The 22905-nt window shown below is 38.3% G+C and overlaps 1 protein-coding gene across 1 annotated transcript; it reads right to left on the reverse strand.

Annotated features, from left to right (window-relative positions):
• Nucleotides 1-434: 434 nt before the first annotated feature.
• On the reverse strand, nucleotides 435-9225 carry LOC120644437. Its single transcript, XM_039921065.1, has 5 exons — nucleotides 8951-9225; nucleotides 6584-6794; nucleotides 974-5685; nucleotides 810-865; nucleotides 435-706 (listed from the first exon to the last, which is right to left on the reverse strand). Exons 1-3 carry the CDS (start codon nucleotides 9149-9151, stop codon nucleotides 974-976), a joined length of 5124 nt encoding a protein of 1707 aa, XP_039776999.1. The 5' UTR covers nucleotides 9152-9225; the 3' UTR covers nucleotides 435-706; nucleotides 810-865.
• Nucleotides 9226-22905: the final 13680 nt, after the last annotated feature.

Raw genomic sequence — 22905 nt, forward strand, 5'->3', positions numbered from 1 at the left:
AGCTGAGGACGTGGCTTCTTAGATCCTACCAGCTTTAAACCACCACGGCCAACCTTTTTCAATCGTCCATAATAATCTGTAAAAAAGACCGTCCATGCATGAGGACCAACTAAAGAGGACAGCAAGACAGCCTATAGCTGGTCGGTCTTCCACTACGGCTGAATGGGCTGATCAGCCAGTCGCTAGCATGAAAGCATGGTACTATCATACTATGGTGGATACGAAAATGCGACCCAATTCCTTGAGCAAGACTGCAACTAAGTTCTGACGTACTACGCCTACCACAAAGACTGACTGAATCACTGAAGCATCCTTATTTGGCCACCTATACGAGCTAAGCCCATGCAATTAACTGGCCACTGCAACAAATTTCCTCGAAAGCTAAACAAATCATTCACCATTCATCTCATATAAACGCGCAACTCACAGAATGGGATCGGAAATCAACAAAGCACACACAAGGCACTGACGATAATATTAGCACTTCAGTAGCACCACACTCAGGTGAGTGTCACATCGCACATACTTAACCATATGCAGTGAAACAACTCACAACTTTTGTTCTAAGAGGTTCGAAATGCACGATTAAACTAGCAATAACTGTTTGCAATAAGACTAATATATTAAGTCTAATAGAAGGCAGCCAGGCAGCCACATTCATGAGCCTCCAGATGCAACACCAGATATTTTATAAACCATCAGGACCCTGCCAAGAGAACTTACATTAGACCATGTCACAGTGTGAGCATATCTGATGAACACAAATGATACATGTTCATAAGAGGGGCGCAAGTGAACAATTTACTGACCATGACAATGTCCAAAGGAGCATAATCCGCAGAACACTACTGGTTTTTGCTGCCACCTGTGGATAGAGAAAAGAAATTGGAGTTGGGGACAGTGGTCAAAGTACTTCAGTATGTTATATGATTATGACATTCTGGTCAGAGGATATAGTTTTCAGGGCACATACCTATAGCATTGAAGACTTCAGAAAATCCTCATCTTCAGGGAACAGCTGCAGGTTCTTGGACTTTAGCAAGAACCCAACAGCAGCATCCTGGAAGTCCAGTAAGCTTCCAAATTTTATGAGTTCAGCAAGCGAAGGGATCTGATCCGCCCTCTCAAAGAGCACTCCTTTAGATATCTCGTCTGCAAAGTAGGTTGCGAACTTAATCTTTTCTTCGTAGCTGGACTCACCATCTCTGCTCTGCATGTACAGCTTGCAATTCTCCCTTTCCCACCGAATCATTCGGCAGGCCTTCACCTCCACAACCTCTCCAGATGACAAGCTTACACTATAGCCCACCGTGATAGGTTCATAAGTTTCTTGGACAGTCACATTCAGAAGGCAAGAAACCATCCCCTGCCTCTCTTCAGCAGGAATGTCGAGAGCAGGATCAGCAAGGTATGCTATAATTATCTGGAGCAAGCCAACCTTAATCACCTTGCTCGAATCAACTGTTCTGAAACAGCTATTCTCTAAGGTAAAAGAATCATTCTTCGTTACTGCTTTGGATATTCTCTGAACACCAATGCTACTATAGATTCTGTTAAGCCTTGCTCGAGACATGGATGGTAGGGTGGAAGAAGGATACCAGATGAAAACCGATTGATGATGAAGCTTGTTGAACAAATCTGCAAGCAGTAGATCATCAGGAACGAACACATTCTCCTTGTTTTGTAAAATGATCTTGCCATTGATACATACTGGAACCTTGACACAACCAGAAAGAAGTTCCTCTGTTTTTTTCGTCCAGTTAATTGCAATAAACTTCCAGAAAGCAAAGCAATCAGATATCGCGAGCATGTGAACTGAATTCTCCCATGTGGCCCATAATTTGCAATAGTCTTCAGAACAAGGTCCATGCCTCACACCGAAAGTGATTGAAAAGAAGTCAAGCAACTCCCTGTCATAATATTTGTCCAGAATATGCAGCTGCTGGCTAAAAAGATTGTTCTTATCATAAAGAACACAGCTTCTTGAGCTCACCCATTCTCCGCCCTCTGTTTCGTTTGGTATCCAAATCCAATCGCTGATGTTGTTGTCAGGCTTCCAATTATGCTTCATCAAGTACATGTAGATCCGGGAAATAGTAGTTCTATCCTTGTGGCTTCTGAGATGCCGAGCAATAAGCTCTTGTCCACAATTAACATCAATAATCACTCCAATTTTCGCAAGGGCATCTTTGAATGAGGCTATCTCTGAACCATAGAATGCTTCGTCGATGAAAGGGCCATCTTCCATGCACAGAGAAGACTGTTTTGCATCAAATAGGATACATTCATCAGGAAAGTTGTAGCCCATGGATGTCTTCAACCACTCCTTGCAAATCTTGTCCTGAAAGCCCTTAGGAGATCCAGTTGCAGAGGCAAAGTAGTTCTTGATGCACTCAAGCAATGACAAGATGGTATCTTTGGACATGATGGAAGGATCATCAGGAATGCTGAGGCCACCAATGACAAATCTAGCACCACATTTCACTTCAATAGTAACACCCAACTCCCTAAGCTCATCTTTATAACCATATATATCCTTGCCTAAACCATGAGAAGAGTCACCATCATCAATGAATGGTAATACTGCCACAGGAGATAAATATTGCCATGCATGATCAAATAGGATTGCATCTTTGGGAGATTTGAACCCTAGTGATGTGTGTAGCCACTTCTCGCTGCGCAAGCAGTTGAAAAGCTCAACAGGAAGTGGGCTGTGTGTTCTCAGCTGCCCATAAGATTTTAGTAGAGCAAGGACATTAGCCTTTGTAAGTGATGACTTGGATACCATTTGCTTGAAAACCTGAGCTATAGCCTTTGATGCCTCCTCAAATCGTGTTATCAAACCAGTTTTCTTCAACTCGTCTTGGTATGAACTGATGACACTCCCATAAAATCCTAAATCAATTATGGGAACTCCTTCAAAAATCTTCACAAGGCACTCCCATTCAGGATCCACAAGTAAAGACACATTAGGAGCACGAAATCCCACATTAGTCCTCACCCATTTCAAATCTTTGAGCTTCCTTAAGAAATCTTCACATGAACCCACATAGCGGATGCATTTGAGGATTAGTATAGTAGCCTCAGGGGTAATAGCAGCAGAATTGAACTTAAAGTTGTCAATAACAAGTTGGTAATTTTGTTTGAACCCAACAATAACACCAAGCAACTCCAGCTCTGGTTTGTAGTCATGGATTGCCTCGCCATAGAACTGGACATCAAGGAATGGTTGGTTACTAATGCATGATGCCACTTTCCAATCAGAGTCATAGATGATACAATCAGAAGGACGCCTGTAGCCAAGAGTGCTCTTCATCCAACACCCACCTTTAACACTGTCAATCAGTTCACTTGGGGATAGAACCTTCTCTCGTAGGAACCGAATGAGCCGAAGAAGTGAGTACACATTTTCTCTTGTCAACGCATTGATTGCAGCCATAGACATGAGGCGGCTTCCAATGAAAGCTGATGCCTCCTGAAATTCAAATCTCACCCCAATAGCCTTGAGTTCCTGTTTGTACATATGCAGCATGTTTCGATAAAACTGTTGGTCAATCATTGGTATATCAACAAAGGAAGAAGCACTTTGCAAAAGGCTTCCCCAGTTAGCACTAGACAGAAATGATTCATTTGGTGGCTTGTACCCTACTGACGTTTTTAGCCAACTCCCTTTTTTTACACAAGCCAGAAACCGATTTGGTAATCTTACACCATTTGACATGATATTCCGTATCCATACCAGTAGCAAGAATGCATTGTACACTGTGAGAGGAGATGATACAGTAGGGAAGCTGGCATTTGGTGGGTTTATGAATGGGACATCTGAGGCATGCAGATGTGTCTTGAGGAATTCCAATAACTGATCCTCAGATGTGTAGTTCCCAGCAAAACGGCCTGCTGACTTGTAATCTGCTGACAATTCAATATAACCATCATTCCTCCATGGGTTTGTTCCCAGCAAACGAACCCATTTGCTTCCTTTGGCGGGAACTATAATGCTATTTCTTTTCTTGACAACATTGCCATAGCTGTCAATTACCGGCATGACACTGCATAGTTCTGATAAGCAGTAGCTCTCTATGTGTTTCATCTTCAATGAGTGGTACAGAAAGTGTGCGAAAGCAATAAGAGGCCTTCGATCATCATCCAAAGAACCAACAACAGTCAATCCATAACTGTACACGGAGACAACCTCCACTCTTGCATGGTTCTGAAGCCAGTTTTTAACTATCGTCTCCTGTGAGAAACCTTCTAGAGCAATCTGTATGCTGGGATGGAGAAAGAACCGATTAGCAGATGGAAACTCCTTGTTCCAGCTGATTAACCATGATCTGTATGTCCTGTCAGATGCAATGCACAACCTATCCTTCCACTGACTAGCTCTTGATATGCTCCAAAACAAGAGAACACCATTCCTATCAACATATCTCAGTAGGGGAATTGACATCATGTTTGTACCAGAGAAACAGTTTTGCCAATTGTTGGCAACAAAATATATAATTTCCAGATAAAGCTGTTCATGTGCCTCCTTGACAAGATTAGACCCTTCAATGCATTTTGCATACCATTCAGTGCTCACACTTTTGACACCCAGAAATTCAAGCACACTGTTGTATGTAGTCTTGTCAAAATGAGAACTAAGAATGTAGGTTCCATGAGTCGACAGATTCTTCAAGTCCATTCCATATTCCCGTGCTTTGCCAAGGATAGTCCAAAAGGATGGCTTTAGCCGTGCAACTTCACTGGGCTTGCAGAATATCTTTTGAGAAGCATAAGACTCACAAGGAACTATATCCTCAGCAAGAACCTTGTTCTTGATGCCAGTTCTAACAGGCTCAAGTAGTGGGATCAGTGCGGAATTGACAGGCAAGAAGTTGAACATAGATGGCAGAGACATAGCCGGTGTGTCAGTTCCTGACTTCACAAGTGTTACAAAAGCATTCATGAAAGCACTTGGGACACACTCTAGGATTCCCTTATTCCATGGACTGTCGAACAGTATTGCTTCCCTTGATGAGGCAAGGAGGAAGTCTGCCTGGATGATGAAGGGGAAGTTTGTTACCATCTCAGTAGGGAGAAAAGCATAAACTTCAGGTGACAGCTGCATCCCACGGGAGAGGCGGTGGCCATGTGGGAAGGCCAGGGTTATCACCCATTCATCAATTTCAGCACGTTTGTCAACTCTGTTCTCAGACTTTACTGGGAATTTCTGCCTCCACATATAGTAACCACATTCTTCTTCTCCTTTACCACTCTCTTCAGCTGACAAGTGGACTGTATAAGACTCTGCATGCATATTCTTCCTGTCTTGGTAATCTCTTTCACTGGAAATTGAGATCTCACTAATAGTGCTACTATTTGGATCAGAGTTATCCTCTCGGACTGAAAGCTTCCTGATCTTTGACAGGAAGAGTAGCATTTCAGGATGCATACTTGACAGTTGCTTCTTCACCGCATCAATTTTCTCACTCTTTAACGGTAAGATGATGGTGGTTGTGGGTAGGACTTTGGAGCATCCATATATGGCTTCGATGTCTGAAAGACTCGGTGTGGATTCCACCCATTCAGGGACAATGTATCCAATGTTGCATTCAGCGCATGGTTTCTCATTGAACTTGATCTGATAGCCGTTACTGAATATATGCGGCTCACTTGATATCATGAAAACACTCTTGAACCCAATGCCTGAATCAAAAGGAAAAACAATTTATAACTTGTAGTGAGGCAGAAAAAAAGAGAGGCAGTGTGTGCTGTTACTCTTAGCAATGAATTGGGCGCCGTGGGTCAACAGATATTGACAAAATACTAAAAAGATTTTGACAGCTCAAACGTGTTGGGTATTAATCTGTGAAGATGTATTGATATGCATGGATCAACTTTCCAATTTAAGCTAGCTCACACTGGCAGGGTTAAACTAGTTCATCTAAACAAGAAGCATAATATGAGCATACACTCTTTAAAGAGGTAAGGAATAATTTCTTAAATTCGTTTAAAACATTTACGTACCAACTTGCTGCAGTAATCTATCCCAAATATATAGGTTAAGAATATTAAAAGCTAGGACATTAAAACAAAATACTTGCTAATAATTATCATATTCATTATAATCCCATACTGAAATTTTTACTAAAAGAACCTGCATCAGTTAAACAAGATTGGAAATTCAAATGCGTCAGCTTATACACCAAGAAGGAGCCGTTTGCCTCTACACATTACTAGGCACAAAAACAATATTTAAGAAAAATAAATAATCAGCACTCAACAAAAGTTCCAGCCATTTGAAATTAAAATTTTGTTTGATATTGATCTCTTAACATATTGAACATTGACAAAAAAAGGTTATAAACTAAATTACCTCAAGGAAAAGCCTTTTTCATATTAGTGGATAAAGAAAAAGATTATCTAATCATAATCAGTAAACATAGTTTCTGCCATTTGGCAATATCATTTCATCTATATCATACTCATAATTTTGGACAATGGCGCAGAAGAGTTCCAACTAATTTTGCCTTTTCAGAAAGTTAACTATTTCTAGCTGGTGAAAAAAGAAAAACAAACAATTGAATCAGTTGCTGATATTTACCTTTCTCTCCAATGTAACCCTGATGTCTGTTTCCCTTCTTTGTTGATTTCCCAACACGACAGATGGAATCTATATTAGTTGATGAGAATCCCCTCTCATTGTTAAAGATGAGCATAGTTGAGCATGCACCCGATCCGGTAATGTCCTTCGATGTAATTAGAAACTCCAAAGAAGGTGCTACTCCAGAAGGGTATTCGTTATCTTCAGCATTCTATTTTTGAGGAAGAAAACATTAATATGAGAAGTAACAGTAAGATTCAGTAAGATTTATCCAGTAAGAAAGCATTAATGTGATAAGTAATAGTAAGATATATCCACTAACTACTGCAATCATGAACAAGTCAGGTTGACTGATCATGGAAAATGGCACACTAAAAAAGTTATTTTTTATTTGTTTCACAACTTTAAAGGAAATAAGCAGACTGTGGCAACACACAAGTACATGAATTTTTTTCTAGGGGCTTCAGCCGTCATTGGAAGAAGTGGAATACATGATTTTTAAATATTATTAAGAGATAGATAATCTGTGAAGCAATAAATCCAGATCATAAGTCAGTAGTTAATGATAATATCGAAAAAAATCTGAATAAAAAATAACACGGGCAATCCAGCTGAAATTGAACTCTGCTAAAGGGAACATCATTTTGAACAAACAGTATACATTCTTGTAGCAAAATACACAAAATCCATGCCTGTTACATGCGCAAATGATAACAATAATGCGGACCAAAAAGAATATGACAACATAAGTAATAATCACTACTATCACCTTTAGGCACACAAGAATAAACTAAGCAATCAATGACACTTCAGATTTGATCCATCATCCATGTAGACACTTTGTTCCGTTTTACTTTACTTTTCTGCTATTTGGTTCCTGACTCTCATGAAGAAGTATATGTAACCTAAATACATCATATATACATCATATTATTTATACAATTAGAGGGTTGCTTCCTGTGCTCACGACTGTAATAGGGGGGAATGCACTCTGTTTCATGTTCAGATTCAACATCATAATCAAGCCAATGTCATTGTTTATTATCTTCAAGTACATGTTCATGTGATGCCAACTGACAGCATGGTCTTATATACTTGTATACCTACAAAACCACAGACATGGGCTACACCAATTTGAAACCATTTTACTTTTGTTTTCCTAAATTAATAATTACAGAATTTAATGGAAAGTATAACCCTATTTATGATGCATGAAGAACATGGAAGAACATTATGAATAATTTAGTTACAAAAACATGCCATCTCCATCGAAACTTTATAAATATTCTTTTGGTAAGGATGCCACCATTAGAAGTTACACATTCTAGGAATGATTTCATTGATTTCCCATATGCGTGTGCTCCAAAGAAATGGGTTAAAAGTGAAAATAAGTAATGCAAGAAAACAATCTTTAATTATGTATGCATCTAGTTTATTTAATCAGGAATTGGTGAGATATTTAGGTCGCGGTGCCAAGGAATATGTAGGTGCGCAATAGAGGAATTTCAGACTCCATCTTACAAAAATGTTAATACCAGCGAAAGGCTAAGCAGCTTCTTACTGCAAAAGGATATCTGATTAACAAAGAGCATGCAATAAACCGTCTGAACTTCAGTGTTTTGTTGAACAATGGAAGTAATCCTAAAATTAAGAAGACATTTCTCAGTTACAGTGCAGCACAAATACTGCACTTGTGTTATAAATTATGCTAATGGAGTACAGATAGGAATATATCCGAATCATGCACTGAACAGTGAAGATGCTTTTCGTGCTGCCAGCAGTCTCCGTGTGTCAAGTCATTTTTCCATGCCAAGGAGAAAGCTCTACAACAGGGACAAGGCTTGCTCTGTCAATACTAGGTCACTGACAGGTGCGTCCTGGAGTTGAGGGGCCAACAGGTCAGCCAGAGAGCTCACAGCACTCCCAGTGGATTACGACGAGCAGAGACCCCAAGGAAGCAGTCACTTCACAATTTCACAATAACATCGTATGCATGAAATTAAATGAGGCTAATCTACCAGAGAGAGATGACTAATCGAACACAAAATATACGCCCAAAAAATATTTTCTTTTCTTGGGAAATCTGTAACAAGAGAGAAAATTGGTGAACGCAAAAGATTTTTCTACTCAGATTTTATATAATCATGCCAATGCACTTCGCTGTGAAAAAGGAAAAGTACCAACACGAACACATACAATTAAATCGGATTATTTTTTTTCATTTCTCGATGGATGAACAGAGTCATCAGTTGTAACAGACGAACAGTCACACAAGAACAGCAACAGTACGAGAGAATCGTAGGTAGCTAGAATGCGGTGCCGAAAATTAAAGAAGAGCAAAGACGCCAAGGAACAAGATGTGCTGACCTGCACGAGCTCCATGAGGAAGTGGACGTCCTTGGAGTAGAGCTCCTGGCTGAGGTAGTTCACTGCCTGGTGCATGTCCTCCGCCAGCGGGTTCTGCTCGCCGCGCCCGATGAAGTAGCGCTCGCGCCGGATCCTCTCCACGTGCTCCCGCGGCGACGGCGACGGCGACGGCGACGGCGCCCGCGCCGGGGACGACGACATTTCGGCTGTTTTCCACTGGGATGAGAAGCGAAGAGACGGCGTGGTGGTGACTGGTGCCTGGACCTGGAGAGGAAGGGTCTTTTCTTGCTTTGTTTCCAGGCCACTCTTAAATAGCGACGGTGATAACTACGGATCTACGGCCGGTCTTCGAATTCTGTTGTTCGTTCTTGCAAAGAAACCCTTAGGCTCTCGTTAATTTATAAAGGTATGCTTGACCTTTTGTTTTTTGCAACGGACATGCTTGACCTTTTGTGTTCTTCATCGTTCTCCCGTTAATTTAAAAGAGATATGAGTTATTTGTACGCAAGGGTTCTCGAAAAGAGGAGTATGATTGATGGGAACTTGAATAGGCTATTGCCTATTGGGCTAGCTTATTTTACAAATAACTCATACTTTCTGTGATAAAATAAAATAAAATTACACTCTCAATTATCTTAAATTTTTTGTTTGGAGATATAAAATTTATATGTTCTAATAATAACTAGCATAGTACAGATATTATAATTTTACCCAAATCCACATGACATGAGACCATCAATTTTATACTGTTTCATATACAAGTCGTGCGGTGACTATGCGAGGTATTTATTGTCTTGATTCCTATTGAGATTCGGATGATTTGTTCGGATCCGATTGATTTGTCTGGATTCCGATTAGACTTTCGACTGACGGACCATGGAATCATTGCTTGCTTTAGCAATAGGAGAGAATAGTGATCAAAGATACACATTAGACTGATGGGCCATGTGCCAACTCAGACAATTCAGCATGGACTTATTCGTCTTTCACAAGAAAAAGCATAACCCTACTCCCTCCGTCCCAAAATACTAGTCATCCTGGAATTCAAAATTTGTCCCAAAAAACAAGTCACCCTACTCTATTTAGAAAGTGCATGTGCATGCAAATATGGATAATATATAGGGGCAAACATGGTCATTTTACCTTATTGTTAATTTGTCTTAAAATTTCTAGAATGACTTGTTTTATGGGACGGAGGGAGTATTATGGAACTGATCAAAACTAGTAAATCATGCAGTTCAATTAAAAAGAATAGAAAATTGTACATTTCTAAAGGTGTTGCTATATAACAATTTTTTAAAAATTTGAAATATTACCTGAAATATATTTTTCAAAAAAAAAACTTTCATCGCCCACACAGCACGGGCCTCGGGATGAGTATGATGTATCCTTATATACAAGGCATTCTAGACACATTTGGAAGTCATTTAATTTTCTCGTACTCCTAGTTTTGTTTAAACTTGGGAAATTACTTGAGGATTCCAGCCAAACAAGTTTCCGTAACTGCAACAAGAGGAAGAGGATGGTACATTGGTCACTCCACAGCCATATCTTAGCTGCGAAGGGAAGTGCAGGGTCCGGCCCCTTTCCGACCGGGGGCATCTATCTCAGAAAAGCGCTTTAAACCGGAGGTACATACGAGGAGCCATCACAATGCGAACTTTCCTGGTATGCTTGATTAGACCAGTCTTCGTATGCATTGATTTATGTGGGAAAAATTATTATGAGCAAAAGGAAGAGAGAATTTCATAAGATAAGATATAAGAGAGGTGTTTTATCTCCATAATACCAAGCAGACACAGTTATCATGATTAAAATTTTAATAATAGTGTAATGAAACTATATACTGAGACTAGCCTTACAAAATATGAATGTGTATTAAAAATATTAATTTATAATAAACTAGTCTTTTCATTAAAAAACTAGTCTTTTCAGTTTATTTTTTAATTTTATTTGTGTTGTTTCATCAACATGAAACCAAGTAAAGTTTGCATTGGAAATTATCCGTAGCTACTTTCATCTGGCTGAAATTTTTCTTCTCTTTTTATTATTGATTATTTGTGTATTGTCATAATAAAAGGAAAAATAGCCATTTTGGTCCCTCAACTTTGTGATAAGGATCAAATTCATCCATCAACTTTTAAATTGACCAATATAGTCCCCCAACTTTCATTTTAGGGTCATACCCGTCCTTATACTGATATTATAGTCCATATATAATATTATGAGATAAATGCAAAAAGTTTCATTTTTACCCTTGGTTTCTCCCCCCACTTAATTTTCACTATTCATGCACCCGCAATACAATGTGATCCATGGATAAATAAAATTATATATTCCAAATTTAACACCTGTGATGTTCAGCTCCTAAATGCATTGATGCTCATGCACTACATTGATTTGCTTGCATTGGTTAAATATTTTTTTAGTAATAATAATAAACTATTGAGGAATTTAGAAGGTAAAGGAGATAAGGGTAAAGAGGACTTTTTGCATAAATCTCATGTTATTATGGAGTATAATATAGCACAAGGATGAGTTTGACCCAATAATAAAAGTTGAGAGAATACATTGACCTATCTGAATGTTGAGGGCTGAAACTTGACCCTTAGATCAAAGTTGAGGGACCAAAATGCCCATTTTGCTATACTAAAATGTTGATGTGGAATAGTACTATTCAGATTGCAAACACATTTATTACCGTTGGATCGAACCCCCTTTCACTGCCAGTTTGGCGGAGCATTGGATTAGGGTTGACCATGATGGGTGAGTTATCACCGAGAGGTTCATGTCGGCAGTGAAACTTGATCATCACGGTCAGTTTGAGCTACGCTCCGACGGTAATGATGGGGGTTCTATTGTCGGTTTGAGCCTGCCAGGAACCAGCAGTGATATAGTTTTTAAAAACTATGCAAAAAATTATAATGATGATAAAAAATATTATACCCTAACAGCAATGCACTATATGATTTCTAATTTCTTACGCGTAATACACAGAATGTGCATATTTCTTACATGTAATATATAAAATGTGCATTACCAATGATTTGAACATGCGATCTCATGCATAGCACTACTCCATACCACTACAATATAGAATTACTTATGTTTGGTGATGGGATATTATTCAAATATATTAAGTTTTCTAAATCTTATACTAAATATTTAGATGCTAAAATAATCTTATATAAAAATATCGTTAATTGCAAAGTTTTAGATCTCGCCAAACACTACCAGTTTGATGCAGATCTTTATATGAAATATTTGAACATATAAATAGTATTTTTAATAAAAAAGGGTGTCAACTACAATGTTCTAGATCTCGTTGAACTCAAAACTTTTAATATAATATAATGTTTATTTTGATCCAATTTCATATGGAAAAGTTACAAATTCTTTCTTGTACGATTTGGTAGATTGCCAATTTAGAAAGAGGTAGGGAATTTTATTGTTCGTTTATCACTACCGGTGTTGACACAAAAAAAATCAGACGGTAAGCTTTCTGCGTTGGCAACACATGAGGACCTATAAAATCTGCTTAACTCTAGTGTAGAATCCAAATCAGCGCACATGATGTGCGCGGGCGTGCCAATCAGTTTGACGACCATTCAATTGACATGGTCTATAGCAATGTCGTATCGGCTAATTAATAGGATCATAATTCTGAGCCGATACAACACTTGGATAAACAAAGCATATGAAGATCTGTTGGCCTGATAATATAATCGAAGCACACAAGATCGACTATCAATGACTGATGCGATAGTTAAGCATGTATGGCCAGATAATATAATTCAAGCATACAATAGTTAGGTCACCATAAAAATTTCACCACAATCGGACCATAGAAACTACAGTTACGAATTATTCCAATTAGTTATAGAAAAGAATAGATCAAAATCTACAGAAAAAATTTGTACTAAAGCATACCATATTATATATTCACTGTGTAGTTCTGCTCATGTGGAGTCCAACAAAATTAGACTTTCTATTTTATGATTTTTCTATAAATTATTATGATTTTTCAAAGATTCAACCAAAATAAATAAAAAAAGAAAAATACAAAACCACCGTCCGAAACCGCTTGGGGGGCTATTTGTCCGGTTTTACAAAGGTTGAGATGTTATTTGTCTGGTTTTATAGGTTAGGAGGTTAAGTAGTCCACTATCGATAGGTGGGGGTAATGTAGACTTCTACCTTTGTTTTTTGCAACGGACATGCTTGACCTTTTGTGTTCCTTCGTGGTTCTCCGGTTAATTTAGAGGGTGTTTGGTTCGTGGGACACTGGTGACTTAAAAGGACTTGTGCAAAAGTCCCGGAGGGACTTAAATGCAAGTTGGACCCCCACTGGTTATGCAAAAGTCCCGGAGGGACTTAAAAGGACTTGTGCAAAAGTCCCGGAGGGACTTAAATGCAAGTTGGGGCTAAAAATCAGAAGTTTTTCCGGAGGAGCTTTTTGAGACTAAGGTGCTATTTGTTTCCCCGGCTTTTTTTTGCCCCTGTCACACCAAAAGGAATCTTAACATTTAAAAGTATTAAATAAAATATGTTTATAACTTTTTTTTACATATGGGTGCTAATTCGCGAGATGAATAATTTGCTACAGTAATGCTACACATTCGCTAAATATGGAATAATATACCTCATTAGATTTGTCTCGTAGTTTAGCCCCAGGGTTCTGTAATTAGTTTTGTAATTAGAGTTCATTTAATACTTATAAATGCTAAGATTCTTTTTGACGTGACATGATCTAAAGTTCAGAACTTGGAACCAAACAACCCCTAAAAGTCTACATGAGGCCTACAGTTCCACCCCTACCCCGGGTCCCTCTTGGATGCATGCAGATTAGGAGTAATATGGTTCTTTGTGCACCATTTAATGACTCCTAGTCCGTTTAAGTCACTGGAACTAAACATGTAGGGACTAAAATTTTTAGTCCAGGGATTAAAGTTAGTCTGGGGACTTTTGACAACCAAACACCATCTTAGAAGAGATATGGTACTTTATTTGGTTCCCAACACATTCAGAAGAAATATGGATTATTTGTACACAAGGGTTCTAAAAAAGAGGAGCATGATTGATGGGAACTTGAATAGGCTATTGCCTATTGGGCTATCTTATTTCTACAAATAATTCATACTTTCTGATAAAATAAAATAAAATTTCACTCTCAATTATCTCAATTTTTTTGTTTAGAGATATAAAATTTATATGTTCTAATAATGATAGTGATCAAAGATACACATTAGACTTGATGGGCCATGTGCCAACTCATATAGAATTCAGCATGGACTTATTCGTCTTACACAAAAAAAAGCACAACCCGATTATGGAACTGATCAAAACTAGTAAATTATGCATTTCAATTAAAAAGAATAGAAGATTGTACATTTCTAAGGCCACTTCCAATAGAAATTTCATAGGAGTTTTATGCACATTAATTAGTATGCTATGTAGGATTATATGATGACATGGCATAGAATTTAAGAAGAAAGAGATGAAACTAGTTTCATCTAGATGAAACTTTCTCTACATGAATACCAACACTCTATGAGTCTTAAAATTAAATGCAACATAGATCCTATGAAACCACAACATTAAACTATGCATTGGGAGAGGAGGTTTCAACCATTGTCTCATAGTCTTCTTGCTTATGTGGCTACATTGGAAACATCAACATGAAACTTTGCACTGGGATTAGCCTAAGGCGTTGCGATATAATATTTTTTTAAAAAATAAAATAGAACCTGAAATATATTTTTCAAAACAAAAAGCCTTTCGTCGCCCACACAGCATGGACCTGGGGATGAGTATAATGTATCCGTATATATAAGGTATTCTGGACACATTTGAAAGTCATTTAATTTTCTCGTACTCCTAGTTTTGTTTAAACTTAGGAAATTACTCGAGGAATATTCCATCCAAACAAGTTTCTGTAACTGCAACAAGAGAAAGAGGATGATAGTACATTGGTCACTCCGATCCACAGCCATCTCTTAGCTGCGAAGGAAAGCGCAGGGTCCGGCCCCTTTCCGACGCGGCCGCATCTATCTCGCCTCTGCCGGCCGGTCGTAGGGACAACGAAAGCAGTGAAACGTCGGCTATCTCAGAAAAGCGCTTTAAACCGGTGGTACATACGAGGAGCCATCGCAATACGAACTCTCTTGGTATGCTTGATTAGACCAGTCTTCTTATATATGCATTGATTAGTATATGCGAGAAAAATAAGCAAAAGGAAGAGAGAGTTTCATGAGATAAGATATGGCCGATTTCAGTGGGAGTGTTATAGAAATGTCATAAACATTAAATTTGCTAATATGTACCAATAGTTTAAGAAGAGAGAAGAGATGAGAGTGTCATGAAATCTAAGAGGAGTGTCATTACCATGACACTCCACTGGCACAGTTCTCAAGTTTTCAGTCTTGGTAACTGTGTCGATGACACTCCCACTGAGGCCATTAGGCCAGTCTCAGTGGAAGTGTCATCGACATAGTTATCTAGACTAAAATCTTAAAAACTGTGCCAGTGGAGGGTCATCACCATGACACTCCTCTCACATTTCATGACACTTCTCTTTTCTCTCTCCTCACACTATTGGTGCATGTTAGCAAATTTAAAGTCATGACACTCTTATGACCCTAGCACTGAGACTGGCCTTAGTTGAGATTTTATAAGAGTTTTATGCACATTAAATAGGGTGTCATGTCACCATCTTAGATGATGTGGCACTGGTTTAATGAGGAGGGAGATGAAATGAGTTTTATCTAGATTAAACCATGTATGTATAGTTACCAATATTTGATGAGTCTTAGAATTAAATAGGATGAGAGCCTATGAAATAGCAAATATAAAACAATGCATTGTGGTATGAGTTTCATTCATAGTTTCGGAGCTGTTTGGTTTAGAGCCAACATCAGCCACAGGACTTGTGGCAATGACCGAACCTTAGGCGGACGAAACGGCCGCCGCACCTGTGGCGAAAATTAACGAAGGAATGAGTCGTAGAATCTTGTGGCAGCCAAAACTTAATCACGTACCAAACACTGGCCAAATTTCTGTGGCGGCCGTAGCTGTGGCGAGGCCAACGTTGGCTCTAAACCAAACAGCCCCTTCATTTGTGTTTTGGTGATGTGACACTTTTGGAAACAACAAAATGAAACCGCCCATTGGGATTAGCTTGAGACTGGCCTCAGAGAAGTGTTTTATCCCCATAACACCTAACAGACACAATTACCTTGATTAAAATTCTAATAACAGTGTAATAAAACTATATACTGAGACTAGCCATCCAAAATATCAATGTGTATTAAAAATATTAGTTTATAATAAACTAGTCTTTTCCCTAAAAAACTAGTATTTTTAGTTTATTTTTTAGTTTTATTTGTGTTGTTTCATCAACACATGAAACTAGGTAACATTTGCGTTGGAAATTATCCGTAGCTAATTTCATCTGGCTGAAAATTTTCTTCTCTTTTTTATTTTTTATTATTTATTATTTGTGTCTTGATATAATAAAATGTTGATGTGGAACAGTACTATTTAGATTGGAACCGCCTCTATCACCGTTGGATCAAACTCCTTTCACTGCCAGTTTGGCGGAGCATTGGATTAGGGTTGACCATGATGGGTTAGTCATCACCGCGGTTCATGTTGGCAGTGAAAATTGATCATCACGGTCTGTTTGAGTATTGTCGGTTTGAGCCAGCCAGGGACCAGCAGTGTTGTAGTTTTTAAAAACTATGCAAAAAATTATAATGACGATAAAAAATATTATACCCAAATAGCAACGCACTATATGATTTCTAATTTCTTACGCGTAATACACAAAATGTACATATTTCTTACATGTAATATACAAAATGTGCATTACCAATGATTTGAACATGCGACCTCATGCATAGCACTACTCCATACCACTACAATATAGAATTACTTATGTTAGGTGATTGGATATTATTCAAATATATTAAGTTTTCTAAATCTTATACTAAATATTTAGATGCTAAATAATCTTATATAAAAAGATTGTTAATTTCAAAGTTTTAGATCTCGCCGAACACTACTAGTTTGATGCAATCTTTATATCAAATTTTGAACATATAAATAATAATTTTAATAAAAAAGGTGTCAACTACAATGTTCTAGATCTCATCGAACTCAAAAGTTTTAATATAATGTTTATTTTGATCCAATTTCAGATGGAAAAGATATAATTGTTTTTGTATGATTTGGTAGATTGCCAATTTAGAAAGAGATAGGGAATTTTATTGTTCATTTATCACCACCGGTGTTGACACAAAAAATCAGACGGTAAGCTTTCTGGGTTGACAACACATGAGGACTTGGAACATCTGCTTAACTCAGTGCAGAATTCAAAATCAGCGCGCGTGCTGTGCGCCGGCATGCCAGTCAATTTGACCATTTAATTGACAAGGTCTGTAGCCATGTCGTATCGGCTAGTTATTAGAATCATAATGCTGAGCCCATGCAATAAATAAAGCATATGAAGATCTATCGGCCAGATAATAGAATCGAAGCACACAAGATCAACGATCATTGGCTGATGTAATAGTTAAGCATGTATGTGCCCATCGGCCGTTGAATGGAATTAATAAACTGAGCAGTCACCAAACAAATAAATCATCATAAATATAACCAGCAAATTGATGACAATTAATCTAGCATCACAACAAGTCGGATCGGACCTAGCCGAGACAATGCTAGCAGCGGGGTGATAGACATAAAATTCACTAGCTGATGAATCTAGATGCAACGGGACAGTAAAAGCTCGGTAAAGGCCAAGAATAAGAAACTATCGGCTAATAAAGCATACTGTTGAATTCTTTATGACATGGCAAGAAGCATCGTAACAGATGTATAAGATAAACCGGCCCATAGATTTTATTCAAGGCGAGATAACTGTGATTCTACCACATTTAGCAAGAGATAGAATTGATGTAGCTTTACGAGATATGATGAGAATCGATAACCCGATAACCGGTAGGTAAACTAGACGAAACCACAGCAATGCATCCCGGTACTTAAAGCCTAGAACTCCTGCTGGACAAGACCGCAACGAACTAGAGATTGAAGCAATGCAGCCTAGCCTGCTGAAGAACTCATCAAGGATCTACATTACTCCTTCTAGGGAAAAAAAGCTAGGTATTTGAGAAAGTAAATTGTTTTGTGTTGATCGATATATAACATTTTCACAATAATGGACAGGGGTATATATTTATATCCTAGACACCCTAGCCGGTCACGACACACCAACCATGCTGAAAAAGAAATATCTATCTATCTATACTATAAAAGTTGAAACAATTGAAAATAATTCTCACCCAAAGTGGACCACCCTTACCCCTCACAGATGGCCCCACACCGCAGGTCCCAAGATGGTGGATAGATGGTGGATAGATGAAAACAGCTATTTCTAAAATATTTCCACTCAAAACCTCCAACTTTTCTCACCATAGCTCTCCTATGTACCCACCGTACCCACCTATTGATCTCATATGGAAAGCCAATTAGCTAGGAATTGGCTGCCTCACGCGCGCATGTATGGGGAGGATGCAAATCAGCTAGCCAATTAGCACGTTTCCATGTTTGCCTAAGTTTTCATCCTTGGTGTTGACTCGCGCATGTTTTGTTGGATGGGAAGGGTCCAATTAGCACGTTTACATGTTTGCCTAAGTTTCCATCCATGGTGTTGACTCGCGCATGTTTTGTTGGATGGGAAGGATGCAAATCAGCTAGCAAATTAGCATGTTTCCCAGTTTGCCTGAGTTTACATCCTTGGCGTAAGCGACCTGCTGTTGCCGTCGGCTCCTTGTGCATCGCCCGCCGTCATCCGGAGCCGTCGAGTTGAGCTGCACCTTGCGTCTTGCCGACCTCTCCACTGCGCCTCCGTGGTCATCCCTCTACCTCACAGGTAGGCCACACCCCGACGCCCATCCGTCTCCTTTCTGCTAGCCACGTCGCCGATGAACCCTCCGTAGGGCAGCCCTAGGAATCCCGTCACGTTGTCTCGTTTGCAGGATCTGAGCCCAACGCCAATACTCAGCCGTAGCGTACATCCCAAAGACGCCATAGTAGCCTTGCCGCAGCTAGGCGCCGCCGCGGTTGGGTTCGCCGGAGCACCGCCCGTGCGCGCCCCATGGCCATGACGCGACCTCGGCAGAAGCCGAGCGCCCGCGAACGCGCGAACAATGCCCCTTGCAATCACCCATCAGTTCTAGATGTGTGTTGATCCGAAAACAGATGATGCGTGGGTTGTGATGCATGTGCTACTCCGTTCGTGTACGTATGTATTTTTCTGAATAATAATTCAATCGTATACTAACTACACTACGAATTGAAACATGCAGGAGAAGATGATAACGGCAGATGCCGGTCTGGTTTCTTCCGCACAAGACACGAATTCAACTCTGGAGATGTCTGCCGATGAGAAAATTGTATTGTAGTATAAATCTTTATATTATATAGATGTATATATTAGTTATTAATTAATTAATTAATAATATACATATGTATATATATTATAGAAGAGCGCGCAGGAGGAGATGATACTGGCACATGCCGATCTGGTTTCTTCCGCGCAGGACACGCAATCAACTCTGGAGATGTCTGTCGATGAGAAAGAGGTATTGCAGTATAAATATTTGTATGTAATTATATAATTATTATATTATATTTATAATTTATAATTAATTATAATTATTAATAATAAATATTATCTATTATAGAATAACATGAAGGAGGAGATGATACCGGAACATGCCACACAGTCGACTCTGGAGATGTCTGCCGATGAGAAAGGGGTATTAGATTTAATTATTTTTATTTTATTTTTATTTTAGCTATTTTAGTTTAATTTAATTTTAATTTTAATTAATTTTAATTAGTTTAATTATTTTTATATTTTTAAATAATAAATATGAGATTAGATTAGATTAGCTATATATAAAATAATATCTATTAATACTAATATATTAAATATAGGACGTGTCGGAGAAGATGATACTGGCACGTGTCTACTTGGTTTCTTCAAAGCAAGACAATCAGTCAACTCTGGGCACGTCTGAGGATGTGGAAATGCTAGATTCCACACCCGACATGGGTGCTCCTGATGGATCCATCCTCGGCCAAAGCATGATAACATCAAATGAAGTGATAGATGCGCGTGATAGTGTTGATGCACGTGATAGTCAGATGAATTCAGATTCAGAGAATGAGAAGAACTTGGACGACCTACTAAATTGTGCAGAGTCATTAAAAGATACGAGAGTCTGTCGGCACAACAAACCTAAGAAGATTTCCATCAATGTCATAAAAAACAAGGTATACATGCAACCTTTTATATTCTGCATTTTTTTATTGTAACTATCATTTGTGCTACCACTATCTCAAGGTTTTCAACCCAATGCAGATTACATCTGCGACGAGGAAGATGACACTATTATTAAATCAATCAATTGCTGCGATGATGGTGATCGGCTTATTGTGAGAATTGATGACGCATTTGTTACATTCGACAACTTTAAATGTCTTCTCAGCCCTTCTGAGTACTTGAACGGAGATGTAAATACTATTTATGTTAAAAAAATTTCTTTATACACATCTATATTTTTTAATGGTGATTCTAAACAAAATCTATCATTTAATTGCAGGTTATAAATGCGTATATATACCTCATTAGGGCCAAAAAACATCTGCTGTGCAGGGAAGAATCTAGCATATACCTAGAGAATACTCTAATTTTTTCTATTCTCCACTGCGATGGTATGAATAAGGATAAGTTTATTCCCAATGTCAAAGAGGACCCTATAGTGGAAAGGGTGAAGAAATATGTCGCTCATGACATGGTAATTATTATTTATTTTTGGGAACATATCAGGTGCAAACCAACCTCTCCGTGCAAACTATGGAAACTTCAACCTGGACCATCAGATCAACATCCAAGAGGAGGGGCGTAGAGAGGTGGGAGGGGGATTTGCAAAAGTGTGATTATCCAATCAAGGGCGGGTCCAGATTGTAAAATTACCCAATCTCCCATACCTCTTGGATGTTGATCCAATGACTCAGATTGGAGTTTCCATAGTTTGAACGGAGAGGTTGGTTTGCACCTGATACATTCTCTTTATTTTTATACTTATATACTTGCTTATTGATTTCCGTGTGTCATCTCATATATATATGTTTCGCATCAACAGATTTTTATTCCAATAAATATTAAATTATGTCACTGGTACCTTGCCGTCATCAATGCCAAAAAACGTCAAATACAAATTCTTGACTCGATGGGATTCATGTGTCGTGACGATTTAACTCTTGTTGTGAGTATAAATTTATGGTGCATCCAAGTTAGGACGTCTCTGATTTTTTTAACAATTGCAGTTGCACGGCCTACAGAAATAGATTGATGTGGCATTAAATAGTGGCGTAAAGTTCGAAGTTTGCAATTGGCCTGACCTTGACGTGTCGCAGTGCCCCACTGATGAGCAATTTCATCATAGGATGCAAATTGATGGGTAATTTGCAAATTATATATTTTATTCTTTAGCTTACCTTAACTTAATAATATAATAATATAATAAATAGTATACTCTAAGCTTTATAATTTTTTTAATTATCTGTTATATTAAAAATTGTTTATTATCATGTGCTTGTAGTGTCTCATGCGGCCTGTTTCTATTAAACTTCATGGAATACTGGACAGGGGAAAGGTTATCTGACTCCTTTTGCGGGTTATAATATCTTCATCATCAGTAATTTGTTTGGATTGCATGAGTTGGATGCATCAGTAATTACGTGAGTATGATTGTGCAGGTCGACATGCAACATTTCAGATTCAAGCTAGTGGCCATCCTTTAAGACTCACCCTTTAACACGGCAAGTAACTACATAGAAGAGCACAACATCAGAGAAGAAATATTCGATCCAATTGATTGTGTCATAATAGAACCGACACAGATGAGCCAGCTGACATGCTGCTACTACAAAGATGCAGCCTCAGCGATTTGCAATTTTATCTTGTCCATAACTGATGAAGAATCTCTAGGGTGAGTGTTACCTCTGCTCTTTACGGTACTTTAGATTTGGACTGCAATTATAGATAGAAAAAATCGTATTTTCTTGAGAATCAATAAATAAATTTTGTTTGCAAGAAAGAATGGGTGCGAAGTTCCAATCCGCACCTAATAAGCTTAAATCTCAGAAATCTTCAAGAAATACTTGATCCTAATCGGAGCATGGATATTGATGTTTTCAATCTAGGAGTGCGTTTGATTGCTTGCGATGAGACCGTTGTGATGTTTGAGCCGAAATGTCACCTGCTAGATCTTGAAAACAGTATGTTATTTAATTTATTATTAATTATTCTACTATTACTACTTTATATGCTTTATATATATATAATATTGCAAATACCTAACATAATATACATTTACAGTTTGCCTGCAATTACAGACGCCATCCTAAGTATCGCGTGAATCATAAACCTAAAGAATTAGCCATATTTTGTAGTGACCAGCCCTGAAGTGATATTACGTTCGAAGAATGTCAGCTGGTAAGTTCTATTCAAATTTCTTTTATGCTTCGTATATAACAACTAAAGCTTGCGGATATATTAACACCTACTATTATATGTTATCATACCTTTCTATTCGTGTGTCACATATGCATTTTTTTGTACTGGACAGGAAGGCCAAAGTCATAATGATTGTTGATCCTTCACCTGTGCGTGAAAGCGCCGCATATAACCACCCCATCTTTTACTACCTTCCTCAAATACAAAAGGTTGGAAAAACATTTGATCGTGCCATGGAGGAAGTAGATCCCACATGGAACGGCGACATTTATGATTGGAATCCTATATTTCCTTTTTATATTCCTAAAACACTTGACAGGTACTACTTATTTTTTTGCCTCAACAACCCTTTCTTTATCTCAATAAA

Source organism: Panicum virgatum, chromosome 8K (genome assembly GCF_016808335.1).
Source record: "Panicum virgatum strain AP13 chromosome 8K, P.virgatum_v5, whole genome shotgun sequence".
Taxonomy (NCBI): Eukaryota; Viridiplantae; Streptophyta; class Magnoliopsida; order Poales; family Poaceae; genus Panicum; species Panicum virgatum.

Excerpts from the sequence above, each read along its gene's own strand:
- LOC120644437 (XM_039921065.1), bottom strand. The coding sequence starts at position 9,151 with ATGTCGTCGTCCCCGGCGCGGGCGCCGTCGCCGTCGCCGTCGCCGTCG. Across the intron at positions 6,795-8,950 it reads TCCTCATGGAGCTCGTGCAG|AATGCTGAAGATAACGAATA; the intron begins GTCAGCACATCT and ends CCTCAAAAATAG. Across the intron at positions 5,686-6,583 it reads GGGTTACATTGGAGAGAAAG|GCATTGGGTTCAAGAGTGTT; the intron begins GTAAATATCAGC and ends CTTTTGATTCAG.